Below are 16,686 nucleotides of genomic sequence, written 5' to 3' on the forward strand. Positions count from 1 at the left end.
TGGAGAATCCCAGGGACGGCGAAGCCTGGTGGGCTGCCGTCTATGGGGTCACACAGAGTCGGACACGACTGAAGCGACTTAGCAGCAGCAGCAGCAGCAGGGTCTGGTGGTTTGTATTTCTCACAGCTTCCCAGGCAATGCTGGTACTGCTGGTCTTGGGGTCACACTTTGAGACCAACTGAACACTTTCCTCATCTGGCTGTCAAGGGATCTTTGGGTTATTCACAATTTACAGCTGTCACAAACAATACCACAACTTGCTCAAAAGCAAGTGCCATGATCTGTTAGTCCCATCTGTTCCTGAAAAACAGGTCTTGGGCACATCTTGGAAATTTTCACTAGGCTCTCCCAGAACATTTTGGTGCTTGGAAATCTCTCCACACCCAAAGCGACACAAACTATACCATGTAGGGTTGCAGTCCGTTGAATTGTATCTCCCCAGAGATTTGATGAAGCTCTAATGCTCTGTGTATGTGAACAGCACCTTATCTGGGAATAGAATCTTTGCAGATGTAATCGAGTTCAAATGAGGCCCTGATGGCACAGGGCGGGGCCCTAATCCGATATGACTGCTTTTATGTCCTTAAAAGAAGGGGGTGGGGCTCACAAAGGGAAGATGGCTATGTGAAAACAGGGGAAGAATGGGAAGTGATGGAAGAATTGCTGGGAGTCACCAGAAGCTGGAATTGGTGAGAAACAACCTTTCCCATGAGCCTCAGAGAATCTGGCCCTGTGGACACCATAATTTCAGACTCCTGGCCTCCAGAACTGTGATAGAATAAATCACTTTTTTTCTTTTTTTTTAAAACCACCTAGTTTGTAGTACTCTGTCACTGCAGATAGTGATGCAGCCATGAAAACAAAAGACGCTTACTCCTTGGAAGGAAAGTTAGGACCAACACAGATAGCACATTCAAAAGCAGAGACATTACTTTGCCAACAAAGGTCCGTCTAGTCAAGGCTATGGTTTTTCCTGTGGTCATGTATGGATGTAAGAGTTGGACTGTGAAGAAAGCTGAGCGCCGAAGAATTGATGCTTTTGAACTGTGGTGTTGGAGAAGACTCTTGAGAGTCCCTTGGACTGCAAGGAGATCCAACCAGTCCATTCTGAAGGAGATCAGCCCTGGGATTTCTTTAGAAGGAATGATGCTAAAGCTGAAGCTCCAGTACTTTGGCTACGTCATGCGAAGAGTTGACTCATTGGAAAAGACTCTGGTATTGGGAGGGATTGGGGGCAGGAGGAGAAGGGGATGATAGGATGAGATGGCTGGATGGCATCACTGACTTGATGGAGGTGAGTCTGACTGAACTCCGGGAGTTGGTGATGGACAGGGAGGCCTGGTGTGCTGTGATTCATGGGGTTGCAAAGAGTCGGACATGACTGAGTGACTGAACTGAACTGAACTGAAGAAAACTAATGTGAGGGTGTTCTTGTCATGGAGCCAGGCCCTGTGGTCCCCCTCCCCACATGTCCTCTGTTTGCCTTTTGTATGTGGAAACAGTTAGCCAAAGTTTAATCACAGAAGTGAGAAAAGGCAGAAACAAATGAAGATAGTCCAATAAGACTAAATAATTATAGTTTTGTCATTAAGCAAAGCCAGGGACCTTTAGTTCCTTCTTAAGGACTTATATTCCAAGCCATATACTGTGAGCTTTCTCGTAGATATTAAAACCCCCATCGGGTGGAAGAAGGTAACTACCTGACCAGACTGTAGCTATGGCATAGGCGGCCACAGTTCCAAGAACTGGCCTCAAAGAAATGGAAACAAACCACTGCAAGAACTGAAGATTAACTGTGCTTAAAACAATCAAGCTGATGCTAATGAATGAATTTCAAGATGATGATCAGAGCTGACTGTGCTGTTTCTTCATGTAGCCCCTTCCCTCTGTCTATAAAAGCTTTTGCCCACTGATTGTCAGTGGCAGGGAGTCAGCCTTTGGACAGGCATCTGTCCTCCCCCTACCCCTCTGGTTGTGGGGCTCCAAAATAAAGCAAATTTTACTTTCCACCATCCTTGCTTCTTTACTGGCTTTTGAGCGTCGAGCAGGTGGACCTTTGCTTTTGGTTACACTCGGATTCACTTTTTCCTTCAACGATGTGTCAAGCACGTTTTTCTAAGCCAATTAGTGGGTCCCTCCCTGCAGGGTCCATCAGAGCCTGATGCTCAGAATACCCTCCCAGCTCTTCCCCCGGAGATTTGTCATGGGTATGAATAAGTTCAAGGCCCCTGTGTCCCTCTGGTGTCTGCCCTTCCTTGGTGATGCTTGGAGGGATTTGTTAACTAAATCCTCTAAAATTTATATAAGTAGAAACTGAGAATTGACTTTAGGTTAATAAGTAAATTTTACGATTTAACAGTTATTCTAAATTGATTATGAATTTACAGTGCTCCACATTTGCTCAGCTGTAGTTCTGAAACCTTAAAAGCTCTGAAAATGAAACATTGCTTTTTAACCTCTTTGCTGGTAAACATGGCCTGACGGATGTGAGGGCATTTGTAGCACTTATTCGTGCTACTTCCTGTGCATATCATATCCTCACTGTGTAAATGTTCATGTGACGTTGCCAGGGTCAACATAACAAAGTAACAGGGACTGGGTGGGCCAGTGAATATAATTTTGTTATCTCACAGTTTTGGAGGCTGGAAGTCCAAGACCAGACAGAGTTGGTTTCCTTCCGAGGCCTCTCTCCTGGATGTGTAGACGACCATCTTCTCACTGTGTCCTCACACGGTCATCCCTCTGTGCATCTGTGTCCCAGCCTCCTCTTCTCACAAGGACACCAGTCAGCCTGGATTGGGACCCACCCTAATATCTCACTGAAAGAGCTGACTCATTGGACAAAACCCTGATGCTGGGAAAGATTGAAGGCAAAAGGAGAAAGGGTGGCAGAGGATGAGATGATTGGACGGCATCACTGATTTAATGGACATGAACTTGGGCAAACTCCGGGAGATGGTGAAGGACAAGGAGACCTGGAGTGCTGCAGTCCATGGGGTCGCAAAGAGTTGGACATAATTTAGCAACTGAACAACAAAACAACAAGATAACTTCTTTTATGTTAATTGCCTCTTTAAAGACCATATCTCCAAGTATAACCACATTCTGAGGTGCTAGGGGTTAGGACTTCAGCATACAAATTTTGGGGAGACACATTTTGTAGCCTGTGATCATGGGTGCTGTCCTAAATCCACTGCTGGGTGCTCTGTGATACAGGACAGGTACTGTTTATCTCATTCTAAGATCCGAAGAAGCTCTAGGATCTGGGACACCTGGCTGGTCCCAGACTCTGTGTGAGGACCTCTGTTGCACACAGATCCTGACAGCCTGTGGGCTGTGATCTGGTGTCATCCCTAGGTGCTCCTCCAAGGGCCCAGGTGAGGTGTCCTGTTAGAAGTGACCTGGTTAGATATCTCCTGAGAGCCCCCTACAATCCTGACATCCCCTGCACCCAGGAGTCTGGCTCCACCAACAGCCCAGATGGGAGTTTTGGGGGTTTTCTTGGAATGACCCCCAAAGGCTCTGCTTGGCCACCCCACCTCTTGCCATTCCAGGTCAAGGCAGCAAAAGATCAGAGGGCCCCTTGACCTCAGCCAGCTCCATGAGTGCTCATGGACATCACCCTTCCAAACACTTCACAATGCTGGAACTGGTTTAGCATCCATCCCAGCTGCCTGCCTCACCTCCCAGAGGATAGTGCCCAGTGGTCTCTCTTCTCAACCATCCTCCAACTTTTTCAAGACTCCTCTGGAAGAGGAGACTGGACGTACCTTCCTGCATGTAGCTGCTGTGTTTGCCTTGTTCTGTTTAGGGAAAGACATCCAGCCTGAGAGAGCATTGGAGCCACCACAAGAAGCCCTCTGCTGGGTGCCTGCATCACCCCGAATGGACTCCTCAATATGTCTGCCCCAGCTCAATGATAGATTTCCTGTCTGCATTTCTTTTTTGCAGGGAGTGCAGATGAAATTTTCCAGTGCAGGATGCGGGGGACCCTACAGGAAGAGGGGGCCTCAAGCTGTGTCTGTGAGGTGTTTATACAGTTCCAGCCAGGAATAACCTTTCCACAGCTTTCCCAACATAGAAACCATGGGCCATGAAGTCCTCTTGTCCCCACCATGCTGGCTCCTGGCACCTCAGGTCACTAGTCACACAGCAGGGTCACTGTTAACACTGGTGGACTTGCTGAGATCTGGCAAGGCTGCAGACATTTTGGTATCACTGGGGATTATTTCTTTCTGTCTTTGGGAGAACTTCCTGCCTTTGATTCTTGCAGGTGAAGCAGGAGTGTGAGTGTGTGTGAAGCTACTGTCTGTGATAGGAGAGGAGAGAGAGGGCTGGCTCCAGTGGGCAGGGGAAGACACAGGTCCTTAATGCAATTTTATTTAAGAAGTCAGAACACCCCCCATCCGTCCATTTCCTGCCGTTAGCCCTCCAGATTGGCAGCTTTCCCCTCATCCCTGTAGGCTGCTTTCCTGTGTCCTGGGACCAAGAATCTCCCAAGGGCTCACTGCTCTTGAAAGTGAATGAAGAACGTCCGGATCTCCTTCGGGTAGATGGTGACCTCGGGGCCTCTTGGCGGTGGTGAGGGCCGACTGGAGTTTCCTGGGAGCACAAAGAGTCAGTTCAGCATGGCCCCTGGACCACCTGCTTCTCCGGGGCCCCTCCTCCCAGCATCCCCCTTGCAACAGGGCTCCTGCTGCGTCTGTGGCTCCCACTGTGGTTACAGCCCTCAGCTGACCCCTCTCAACAGGACTTCACTGCCAGGGGCACTCTCTCATTTCTGGCCTCCTCTGAGGGACAGCACAGTGAAGGCATGTACAGGGGTCCTGGCCCCACTTGGCCTCATATCTCCATGGGTTGTGGCCCTGTATATGTATATAAGCCTTCTCACTGAGGCCACGAGGGGGCCCTGGTCCCTCTTGGCCTCCTATCCCATAGGGTGTGGAACTCAATTCCTAAGAGCTTTATCAGTGAGGTCATTAGTGGGCCCTGTCCTTGATCTCAGCGGACTCCACTGAGGGGTCACAGCCTGGGATTTAGGCTTCCTCCTTGGGTTGAAACACGCTCATCCATCCATCCTTCCATCCATGCATCAATCTATCCATCGAAACATTCACCATTTAATCATCCATCCATTCACCATCTACTCAACAATCCATCTTCTATCTTCTTTCCCTCCTTCCATCGTTCCTTTCCTCATCCATCCATCCACCCATCCGTTACCCATCCATCTTCTTTTCTTCCTTCATCTTTCCAACCATGTATCATCCAATCACCCACCTGTCCAGCATTCACTTACCTTCCACCCTTCTTTATATCCTTTTTACCCAACTAACCAGCCTTCTATTAATCTGTCAGTCAAGACTGACAAAGTGTCTACCTATGTAGCCAGACTATGCTGTGTGCAGTAGACAAAGAGGAGATAAATGGGTCAGAGCAAACTGAGGGAGAGGGGAGAGCAGAGGAGGCCCCGGATTCAGCCCTGGACCTGGAAGAGCCCCATTAGGAGATGCCCAGATAAAGGGGACAAGGGCCTTGCAGGTAGAGGGAGCAGCGCAGATAGAGTAGTAAGGCAGGCTGTGGTTTGCAGGAGCTGGCTGTGTGGCACAGTGCAATGCACAGCGGGGCAAATGTCAGAACCCGAGGGTATACTTGCAAGACGAGGCTCACCCAAGGCAGGGAGAGGGTGTGTGGTCTCGGACTCATGCACACACAGCCTACATACATAGTCTGTGTGATGACTCTCCTGAAGACTGTGAACCTTCTGTGGCGGATGCAGGCAGACCTAGACTTGGGGCAGGAGGGCACCACTTCAAGGTCACACAGGCCTTAGAGGAAGAGCTGGGGTCTGTCTGGGGGTCAGCCTGGTACCCGGGGTGGGGTCAGGACCAGGGTGCCCGAACCTCTGTGGCCATGAGGGTCCCGCGTGCTCCAGGTCCAGCGGCGCATCTCGCTCACGTCCCAGGTCCCTGTGAGTGAGCGCTCCTCCACGGACACCACGGAGCCCAGTCCCCGCAGCACAGACTGCAGGACAGAGCACAGGGAGGGCTGAGCACCCGGACCGCAGATCTGAGCAGAGAACCCGACGAAGAAGGGCGGCCACACCAGGGCCCAGGGACAGGATCCCCCACATTCATTGTAGTGCAAGTCCCCATGGGAGGAGGGGCAGTCCCATTTTACAGATGAGGAACAGGCTGGAAGGAGCTGCTCCCAAGTGCTGAGATTGATCAGCACTCCTAGCAGGTGGCAGGCAGGTGGGGCCACCCCAGGAAACACCCAGTCACCAAGGTTTGTCTCCCGAGGTGCCTCCTCCTGGGAGCCTGACTCAGTGATGTCGGAGCGGGACACGGGAGGGGCAGGTGACCTGCAGGTTCACCGTCACAGGCCGAGACAGCACGGGGTCCTGGTCCACCTCATACAGGTGCTGGAGCCGCAGCAGGACACGGCGGAGGTCTACCTTGGCCTCGTGCTCTCGGTCTTGGGGACAGAAGGAAGGTGGAATGAGGACACAGTCTTGGCCTGGCTCTTCACACTCTCACCTCCCTTTCACATCTTCACCGTCCCTCAGAGGCAGCTAACACAGCCCCACTTCGCAGATGAGCCAAACAAGGCTCAGAGAGGGGCAGGCACTTGCCCAGACACACAGCTGGTGTGCATAAAGAAGGAGGGGGAGGATCCACCCCAGGTGCAGCCAAAGCTACCGCCTCCACCACCCACGCTGAAGCCGGCGCTGATTCTTATTCACTGGTGGGGTCTTCACTGGGCTCGTCCTTTCACCTTCCAGTTCTCTGGAAGATTCTCTCTGGCTTGGCCACTGTGAAGCATGGTATGGCCTCGTAACCCTGAAGATGAGGCGCCATCTTCAGGATTGATGTGTCAGGTCACTGCCACCAAGACCTAGGAAATGTGTTGTAATACAGCTTCCACTTTCTGGGTCCTTGGTGACCAAATGAAAAGACCCATGCTGACAACCCCACAGAGCACAGGGACGAAGTGACCTGTGCTGTGTGAGGAGGACTGAGAGCATGTGGGCTCCTTGTTACTGCAGCCTAAGAGGCCTGCAAAGTCTCTTGTTTCCATCAAGTGCTGAGATTAGGGACTGGAGCTCTAGAATCAGGGAAGGACTTCTCAGAGCAGAACACGAAGTTGACCAGGATAATGGTGATGAAGATGGTGATGTTGGTGATGAGGGCAGTGACGGTGATGCTGGTGATGGTCCTGATGCTGTGATGGTGGTGGTGATGGTGATGGTGATGGTGATAATGTTGGTGATTGTGGTGATGGTAGTGATGGTGGTGATGATGTTGGTGATGGTGTGGTGATTGTGGTGATGGTGATGATGGTGATGATAATGTGGTGATGATGGTGATGGTGACGCTGAGGTGATGATGGTGGTGATGGTGACTGTGGTCATGGTGGTGATGGTGATGGTCCTGATGGTGCGATGGTGGTGATGGTGATGGTGGTGATGGTGATGATGATGGTGATGGTGGTGATGGTGATGATGATGGTGATGGTGGTGATGGCGATTGTGGTGATGGTGGTGATGGTCCTGATGGTGATGGTGATGCTGATGGTGATTGTGGTGATGGTGGTGATGACGGTGATGATGGTGTGGTGATGATGGTGATGGTGATGCTGATGGTGATGATGGCGGCAGTGGTGATTGTGGTGGTGGTGGTAATGGTGATGGTCCTGATGGTGTGATGATGGTGATGGTGGTGATGGTGATTGTGGTGATGGCGATTGTGGTGATGGTGGTGATGGTGATGGTGGTGATGGTGATTATGACTGTGATGGTGATGACAATAATGGTGAAGACAATGATAATGATGGCAATGATCATGCTGGTGGAGATTCCTCGAGGATTCAAGCATCATGAGAGGCAGCAGGCCTCACGCCATCCCCTGTGGCTCCCCTGATGCAGTCTCTACCGACGTCTCTCTAGGAGGGTGGACTTGCCCAGCCCAGCCCCCTTGGCCTCCTCTTTGGCACAAGCTGCCCCCGGAAGATGCGTTTTCAGTGCACTTAGCCTGACACACATAACAGTAGCAGAGGCTCTGTCACCCCAGGTGAGGCTCCCCCATCTCACCTTCTGTGACAAGTGGAGATGCTGTGTGTCAGTGTTAGAATTCTCATGTCTACAGACTTGAGCCACAGTTGGCAATGCCCCTCTATCAGGTACAAAGATGACCTCTGCCTTTTTCCACCTTCTCCTCATTTCACAGACACTTGGAGCGTGCCAGCCTTTGGTGGGTCTCATGGAGCAGGGGAGTGGCTGAGGCACAGCCAGTCCATCCTTTGAAAAGCATGGAGTTAAGGGAGCAGATAAGCTGCAGCAACCCCAATATGAATAATGGGTTCCTGGCAGTTGTTTCCTCCTCCAGGAAGCCCTCCCTGACCCCCTGCTGGGGGCTTCCTCTGTACACAGTCACAGCACCTGACGTCATCCAGACGCACCTTGTTTCTGCTTGCTGAGTGACCCGCCTCCCTGAGGCTTCAGATCCGTCTTTGGCCAGATAAGGGAATCAGGTGACCTCACAGAGCCTGGACGACTCTGAGGAGAGTCCTTTGTACGGTGAAGGGCTGGGGACACGGCTGACATGTGGAGGCAGGAGTGAGTCTGGACACCTGAACACCTGCCTCACCTTTCTGGAGAGTCCGCAGGTGCTTTGTGTGGTTCGAGCTGTACTTCCAGCCGGGGATGCTGAGGATCTGCAGGTGGACACTTGAGGGGAGTGTCACAGCCTCTTGCTTCCAAGAACCATTCCAACTGCCTCTGTGGGCAGTTTCTGCAAGGCAGATGGACAACAAGGAAAGGCTTTGGGCCAAATTCTTCTCTCTGCATTCTTAGCTCTGCACACTAAGGCCCCCATTTAATCTGATCTCTTTCCTTCAACCACACCACAGGCAGCCTGAAGCACCTGCTGGTGCAAATGCCCCAAAATGCCTTGAATCTCTAGTCCAGCCCTTTCAAAACTGCAGATGGGGAGACTGAGACCAGAGAGAAGATGCCATTTCTTCCATAAAATGCAGCGAGTTTACACAGAGACCTGCTCTGTGAACAATTCTGGGAAGCCAGCTTCTGTGCTGTCATCTATCGCTGCCTCTGCCCAGAGGGACCGAGCTCTCCTCTTCCAGGAGATGTTCTGCTCAACTCTGGGCTCCAGCTGGAGCTACCATCCCCTCACAGTTCCCAGGCCATGGGGATTGGTCAGTCTCGGGTCACATGATTTGATCAGGACCAGTCAGAAACTTTCTCTGGGATCTCTGCTCTTGAAAGAGGAGTTTCATTTCCTCATACTAGCCGTATGACCTTGAGCAAGTCATTGAAACCTCTTTAACCTCAGGATGCCCACGTTTACAAGGAGGGGCTTAGATCTGAGGTCCCTGGTCATTTCCTGCCCCATAGTAGCTCAGGTCCCTGCAGGCACCAGCTCAGCGCCAGTGCTAGACAGGTCGGCTCACCCGGGGCAGTGATGACAGGTGCACTGTGGGACCCCCCACCTCACCGTTCATCTCTCTGAGCATCACGACGGGCCGGTGCTGCAGCGCCAGCCCACTCCTCTGGCACAGGCCACTGGTGAGTGTCCTGGGTCCCAGCAGGAGCCAGAACACTGGGTGGACGACCGAGGAGTCATTCAGTGTGACGTTATTGTCGAGGGCCCACTGGTCATTGTTCCACAGCCGCCGGTGGAGCATGACCTGCAGGGGACAACTGTCTGACCAGGCCTGCCTGGGCCCTGGGGTCCTGGAGAGTGACCAAAGGGGCCTCCTCCTACCTCCACCTGCCCGTTCCCTTGGCTGGAGATGCCGTGTGCCTGCTCAGACAGCAGCACCAGCCTGCTTGGTAAGTCCTCGATGGAAGCCATTTGCACCATGGGGTAGTAATTCTGTGGACAGAAACATTGGCAGGCTGGTGGTAAGAGCAGAGGGCCAGGTCAGCCAGCAGGTCTGGGGTCTCCGTCTGGCCCCAGGCGGCCTCCTGCATGGGCACAGCAGCAGCCCAGGTTGGCACAGTAGTGATGGGAGGGGCTCTGACTTGTGAGATGAACACACTGGGATTCAATCCAGCTCCACTGCTTCCTGACCTTATGCCCTGGGGGACTCAGCCCAGCTAAGCCTTGGTTTCCCCATATATGAAATGTGCCCAAAAGGTCCCCCTGGTGGAGGGAGACAATAAGGCATCTGTGCCAGTCCAGCCAGGGATGGCCCCCAGCCAGGGGTTCCAAATAGAAAGGGCCTGGTGTCTGGGCTGGAAAGTGCTCATACAACTTTTTGTTCTGTTTGTTTGTTCTACTGGAGCAAGATGTCCTGGGCTGATTTCCCCAGACTCTCTGGAGCCCAGGTCACAATGGGTGAGGAACAGCTGCAGAGATGAAGGGACAGAGGTTCAAGGAAGACAGAGCAGGGAGGAACCACACCCATTCTCAGGGCTCCAGTGGAAGGAGCGAAAACTAACAGGGATGGAGGCTCAGGAGGTGGTCAGCATGGCACTGCCCCTGGATCATCCCAGGGCTCAGTGCACTTCTCTTCCCAGGAGAGTACCGAGGGCCAGGGACACCCAGGGACTCAGCCAAGGTCACGCTTTTGGAGGGCGAAGCCCTGGGAGCTGACTGATTTTGGAGTTCAGCCCCTGCTCAGCCCTCCCTGGCAGCCAGGCTGTGGCTCAGCTCAGAGCAGCAGAGGAGGGTCACACCCCATTCAGGCCTAGCCAGGTACCACATGCTTAATCCTCAAGCAGCCCCCAGTGGGTCACCCATTGACCGAGTAAGACCCGCGGTGGACATAGGAAACCTCAAGGACACACCTCACACACGGCAGCCCCAGACTCTGAGACCAGGTCTGAACATGCCTGGGCCACAGCCCCTAGGGGCGGACAAAGGGCAGTTGGGCTCTGGGAGATGCTCTAGACCTAAAGGGGCTCTCCTGCCTTCTGGAGAAAGGTCACCAGGACTGGATCTGTGGCTGCCACACCCCGGGACAGCTCAGGGTGTACCCGAGCGATGGTGTTCCACATGTTCTGCCGGTAGGGCCTGCGCTGCATCTGGTAGCCATTGTTGTCCGAGTGGAGGACCTGCCCCGTGTGCAGATCAGTGCTTGTCCTCAGGATGGCCTCACGGTTCAGCTCCAAGGGGCCCACCCGGTACTCCTGCTCTATGTGATGGCAGAGCAGCTCCCCGTCAGAGCTCTGGGGCCCGCGGGCCAGCCAGGAGTAGATGGCGAATGTGGGCTCATTGTCGTTCACCTCCCTGGAGGAGAAGCAGGAGAGGTAGGTCAAGACTTGGGAGCATTCTGGGTGCCCTGCCCTTCTTCTTTCTTCCTTCCTCTCCTTCCATTTCCCTTCCTCCATCCTTCCTGCCGCCAGGGGTACAGGGAGCCTGCTCAGGCAATAGAACAGGAGCAACCCAGTTCTCTGAAGGTTCTGGTTACCAAGTCATACCTGGGTGGCTCTGTCTGTCCTGCTAATGAAAACACAAGAACTGCTCTCATGTCTAGGTCACTGTCACTGTGGGCTCCTGTCCCGCCTCTAGACTTAGGTACCACCAAGGTGACACAGCACAGGCAAGCAGAGCAGGACTGCAGACTGGAGCAGCTCATGACTTCATCGAACTTCCATGGAGGAAGGACCATGTGCCAAGCCCAGGTCCAGGAGCTGGGTGTCTGAAGCATGACGGGCCCTCATTTCCCCATTCACCTGCCTGTGAGCACCTCCATGTGCTGAGCACAACCAGGGGGCCACCTTCACCTGTAGAAGTACTGCCGGATCTCAGTCACCAGCGGCCCCTCCACAATCTCCATCCTCACAACCTCCCACGCTGGCTCTGCTCTACCACTGGGTGTGAACACATAATTATCTGAAATGGGGTCATGATTGGAATCACTCTTCACATGATACTCCATGAAACTCTGGGTCACCCGTACTGTTCGGTTACTCCGCCTGCACAGAAAGGAAAGAGAAAAGAGTGTCATCATCATGGCCATCTCATCCTCATTCTGGGACCCAGGCTGACAGAGCCTCTGGAGATGCCAGCCTGGGCCAAGGGGGGAACACAAACAACCTCCTAAGTGCACCAGTGACATGTGTGAGCTCACTTAGTGAAGCTCATGCACTTGGTTTGGATAAGAGCAGTATGGACCCACCAGAGCTCACATGACATCAGATCCTTTCCCTTTCCTGGTTGTTGCTGTTGTTCAGTTGCGAAGTCATGTCCGAATCTTCTGACCCCACGCACTAAAGCACACGTTTCCCTGTCCTTCACTATCTCCTGGAGTTTGCTCAAATTCATGTCCATTGAGTTGGTGATGCTATCTAACCATCTCATCCTCTGCTGCCCCCTTCTCCTTTTGCCTTCCATCTTTCCCAGCATCAAGATCTTTTCCAATTAATGGGCTCTTCCCATCACATGATCAAAGTATTTGAGCTTCAGCTTAAGCATCAGTCTTTCCAATGAATATCAATGGTTAATTTCCTTTCGGATTGACTAGTTTGATCTCCTTGCAGTCCAGTGAACCCTCAAGAGTCTTCTGCAGTACCACACTTCAAAAACATCAATTTTTTGGCACTCAGTTTTCTTTATGGTTCAACTCTCAAACCCTCACATGACTACTGCGAAGACCAAAGCTTTAAGTATATGGATATTTGTTGGTAAAGTGGTATCTCCATTTTTTAATATACTGTGCAGATTTCACATAGCTTTTTTTTGCCATGGAACAAGGATCTTGAATTTCACGTTACGTCACGATCTGCTGCAGTAATTTGTGGAGCCCAAGAGAATAAAATCTGTCACTTTCTCCATTTTTCCTGTTTCTATTTGCCAAGACATGATGGGACCCGATGCCATAATCTTAGTGTTTTGAATGTTGAGTTTTAAGCCAACTTTTTCACTCTCCTTTTTCACCCTCCTTTTTCACCTTCATCAAGAGGCTCTTAGGTTCCTCCTTCACTTTCTGCCTTTAGAGTGGTATCATCTGCATATCTGAGATTGTTGATATTTCTCCTGGCAATCTAGATTCCCCCTTGTGATTCATTCAGCCTGGCATTTCACAGGATGCACTGTGCATATAAGTTAAATAGTCAAAGTGACACTATACAGCCATGAGGAACTCCTTCCCCAATTTTGAACCAGTTGGTTATTCCACGTCCAGTTCTAACTCTTGCTTCTTGAGTTGTATACAGTTTTCTCATGAGATAGGTAAGGTGGTCTGCGGTTCCCATTTCTTTAAGAATTTTCCAGTTTCTTTTGATCCAAATCCAAGGCTTTAGTATAATTAATGAAGCAGAAATAGATATTTTTCTGGAATTCCCTTGCTTTTTCCCTGATCCGACATATGTTGGGAATTTGACCTCTAGTTCCTGGAAGTTCTCAGTTCACATACCACTGAAGCCTAGCTTAAAGGATTTTGAACACATCCTTGCCAGCATGTGAAATGAGAGCAACTGTACATTAGTTGGAACATTTTCTGGCATTGCCCCTCTTTGGGACTGGAATGAAAGCTGATCTTTTACAGTCCTATGGCCACTGCTGAGTTTTTCAAATTTGCTAACATACTGAGTGCAGCACTATCACACATCATCTTTTAGGATTTTAAATCGATCAGCTGGAATTCCATCACCTTCACAAGGTTTGTTTGTAGTAATTCTTCCTAAGTTGAAAGAACTCTTACAACTGCACAATAAAGAACAGCCCAATTTTGAGATGGGCAAAGGATCTAAAAAGACATTTCACCAGAGAAGATGCACAAATGGCCAAGAGGCCCATGAATAGATGCTCAACATCTACAGTCCATAGGGTTGGAAATCAAAGCCACAGTGAGATAGCACGTCACGTTCACTAGGGTAGCTGTATGGACCAGGCAGTTAATACAAATGCAGGCGGGGTATGGGGAAATCAGACCCTCATAGTTTTGGATAAGATTGAAAAATGGTGCAGCTGGGTGGGACACAGTCCAACAACTTCTCAAAGTGGTAAACATAGAGTTTCCTGTGACCAAACAATTCCACTCCTAGGAAATGACCCAAGAGAAAGGAAAGCTTTTGTCAACACAAAATCTTGTACATGCATGTTCACAGTGGACTTATTCACAAAAGCCCCAGAATGAAAACCACCCACATGTCCATGAGGTGAGAACTGGATAAATGAACCCAGGAATATCTGTCAGTGGAATATAAATCAGCCCCCAAGAGGAACTGGGTCTCACTCCCACTGCAATGTGAATGAAACTTGGAAATATGATGCTGAGTGGAAGAGTCATCATGCAAAATGTCAGGCTGGATGAACCGCAAGCTGGAATCAAGATTGTCAGCAGAACAACAATCTGAGATGTGCAGATGAAAGTGAAAGTGGAAAGCCCTCAGTTGTGTCCGACTCTTGGCAACCTCATGTACTTTACAGTCCATGGGATTCTCCAGGCCAGAATCCTGGAGTGGGTAGTTTTTCCCTTCTCCGGGGGATCTTCCAATACCAGAGATTAAACCCAGGTCTCCTGCATTTCAGGTGGATTCTTTACCTGCTGAGCCACAAGGGAAGCCCAAGAATACTGGAGTGGGTAGCCTATTCCTTCGCCAGGGTATCTTCCCGACCTAGGAATTGAACTTGGGTCTCCTACATTGCAGGTGGATTCTTTACAAACTGACCTATCAGGGAAGCCCTACATGCAGATGATACCACTCTAATGGTGGAGAATGAAGATGAACTAAAGATCCTTTTGATAAGGGTGAAAGATGAGAGTGAAAAAGATGGCTTAAGTCTGAACATTCAAAAAACTAAGGTTATGGCATCTATTCTCATCACATCATGGCAAATATAAGAGAGAAAAATGGAAACAGAGACAGACTTAATTTCTACCTCCAAAATCACTGCAGATGGTGACTGCAGCCAAGAAATTTAAATACACTTGTTCCTTGGAAGGAAAGCTATGACAAACCTAGACAGCACACTAAAAAAGCAGAGATATCACTTTGCAGACAAAGGTCTGTATAGTCAAAGCTATGGTTTTTTCAGTAGTCATGCAAAGATGGGAGAAGTGGACCATAAAGCCATAGATCTGATGCTTTCAAATTGTGGTGCTTGGGAAGACTCTTGAGAGTCCCTTGGACTGCAAGGAGATCAAACCAGTCAATCCTAAGGGAAATCAACCCTGAATATGCATTGGAAGGACTGATGCTAAAGTTGAAGCTTCAATACGTTAGCCATCTGATGAGAAGAGCAGACTCATTGGAAAAGACTCTGATGCTGAGAAAGACTGAGGGCAGGAGGAGAAGGGGGTAACAGAGGATGAGATGGTTGGATGGCATCACTGACACAATGGACATGAATGTGAGTGAACTCCCGGAGGGAGTCGAGGACAGAGGAGCCTGGGGCACTGCAATTGATAGGGTCACAAAGTCAGACACGCTGTAGCGACAGAACAACAACCACCGTGTGAAGGATACCAGGCTCCAAAGGGCCCCGTAGGGTGTGATTCCATTGACTGAAATGTCTAAATTAAGCAAGTCCAGGAGATTCCACTAGCCAGGTAGCCCTGTGTGTGTGCTTAGTCGCTCAGTGGTGTCTGACTCTTTGCAACCCCATGGACTCTAGCCTGCCAGGCTCCTTTGTCCATGGGATTCTCCAGGCAAGACTACTGGCGTGGGTTGCCATGTCCTTCTTCAGGGGATCTTCCCAATCCAGGGACTGAACCCAGGTCTCTTGCATTGCAGCTGGATTCTTTACCACCTGAGCCAGCAGGGAAGCCAGGTCCCTGAGGGAGGTGAAAAGAGGACATGTGAGGATTCTCTCGGGGGTGATGTAACTGTCCTAACCTGAGTGTGGAGATGCCTGTACGACGCTGTGATCACAGGGAACAGCACAGACGTGTACAGTGTAAAGTGATGACCCAGACGGTATATGCCTTTCAGCAACACCCTTGATGTATATAAAAGAACAAAGGCCCTCCTCCAGCAAAACTGCCCTGGGGTGGTCTGTGCACATGCTGGCTCCCTGCCTTAGGCCTTTGCATGTTCGGGTCCTTCCCAGGAACCACTGCCCCCTCCTCTGACCCACAGACTCCTTCCTGCCCTTCAAGGCCTCACACCTGGCTCCAGGGGCCTCATCCCTGCCACGCCCACTCTGCACCACCCTTTCTCAGTCCCCACAGCCTCCCCTCTCTGACTCTGCAGCAGGCACTGGTGGTTTCCCTACTGGGACGTGAAGTGGCACCATAAGGAACATGCTGTCCTCCCTGAGACAAAAGCACCTGAAGACACACAGGGTGAGGAAGGTGGACAGCAGGACGCGTGCTCTTCCCCTGGGGAGCACCATGTGGGGTCCTGGCTTAGGGATGGGGTACCTGAGGGAGGGAAGAATGGGGTGGCGAGACGGACCTGGCTGTTCAGGGGTGTTCCAGAAGGGGCATGGGGCCTGAGTGATGACAGAGCTCAAGCTGGCCTGCAGACTCCACCTTTCAAAGCATGACCCCTTGGAGGAGGGGGGGCAGTCACTCACAACCTACTGGGGTGACAGCCCATTTCTTCTGTTCCACCAGAGTCTCTGCAGTCAGCCCTGACTACGTGCCTCATGCCCTCTCAAGAAGGACCTGTGGGTTGAACTGGAGGAGGGAGCCCTATTGAGGGGGTCCAGGTCTGTGCTTGCAGACTGCTGACAGATGACAGGGCTGAGCTGCAGGTGACACTCACCTCAGACT

At 51.1% G+C, this 16,686-nt stretch overlaps 1 protein-coding gene across 1 annotated transcript in view; it reads right to left on the minus strand.

Annotated features, from left to right (window-relative positions):
* Positions 1 to 4,504: 4,504 nt before the first annotated feature.
* Positions 4,505 to 16,686, minus strand: part of MAN2B2 (mannosidase, alpha, class 2B, member 2) — a 53,393-nt gene continuing 41,211 nt past the window's right edge. Inside the window, exons 12-20 of the mRNA XM_010854539.1 lie at positions 11,750 to 11,941; positions 11,000 to 11,252; positions 9,783 to 9,893; positions 9,513 to 9,705; positions 8,649 to 8,792; positions 6,991 to 6,998; positions 6,365 to 6,469; positions 5,904 to 6,024; positions 4,505 to 4,602 (exon numbers count right to left, since the gene is read on the minus strand). Of these exons, the coding sequence (XP_010852841.1) occupies positions 4,505 to 4,602; positions 5,904 to 6,024; positions 6,365 to 6,469; positions 6,991 to 6,998; positions 8,649 to 8,792; positions 9,513 to 9,705; positions 9,783 to 9,893; positions 11,000 to 11,252; positions 11,750 to 11,941 (1,225 nt within the window). The remainder of the gene's footprint in view (positions 4,603 to 5,903; positions 6,025 to 6,364; positions 6,470 to 6,990; positions 6,999 to 8,648; positions 8,793 to 9,512; positions 9,706 to 9,782; positions 9,894 to 10,999; positions 11,253 to 11,749; positions 11,942 to 16,686) is intronic.

Source organism: Bison bison, unplaced genomic scaffold (genome assembly GCF_000754665.1).
Source record: "Bison bison bison isolate TAMUID 2011002044 unplaced genomic scaffold, Bison_UMD1.0 scf7180017864342, whole genome shotgun sequence".
NCBI classification, from domain to species: Eukaryota; Metazoa; Chordata; class Mammalia; order Artiodactyla; family Bovidae; genus Bison; species Bison bison.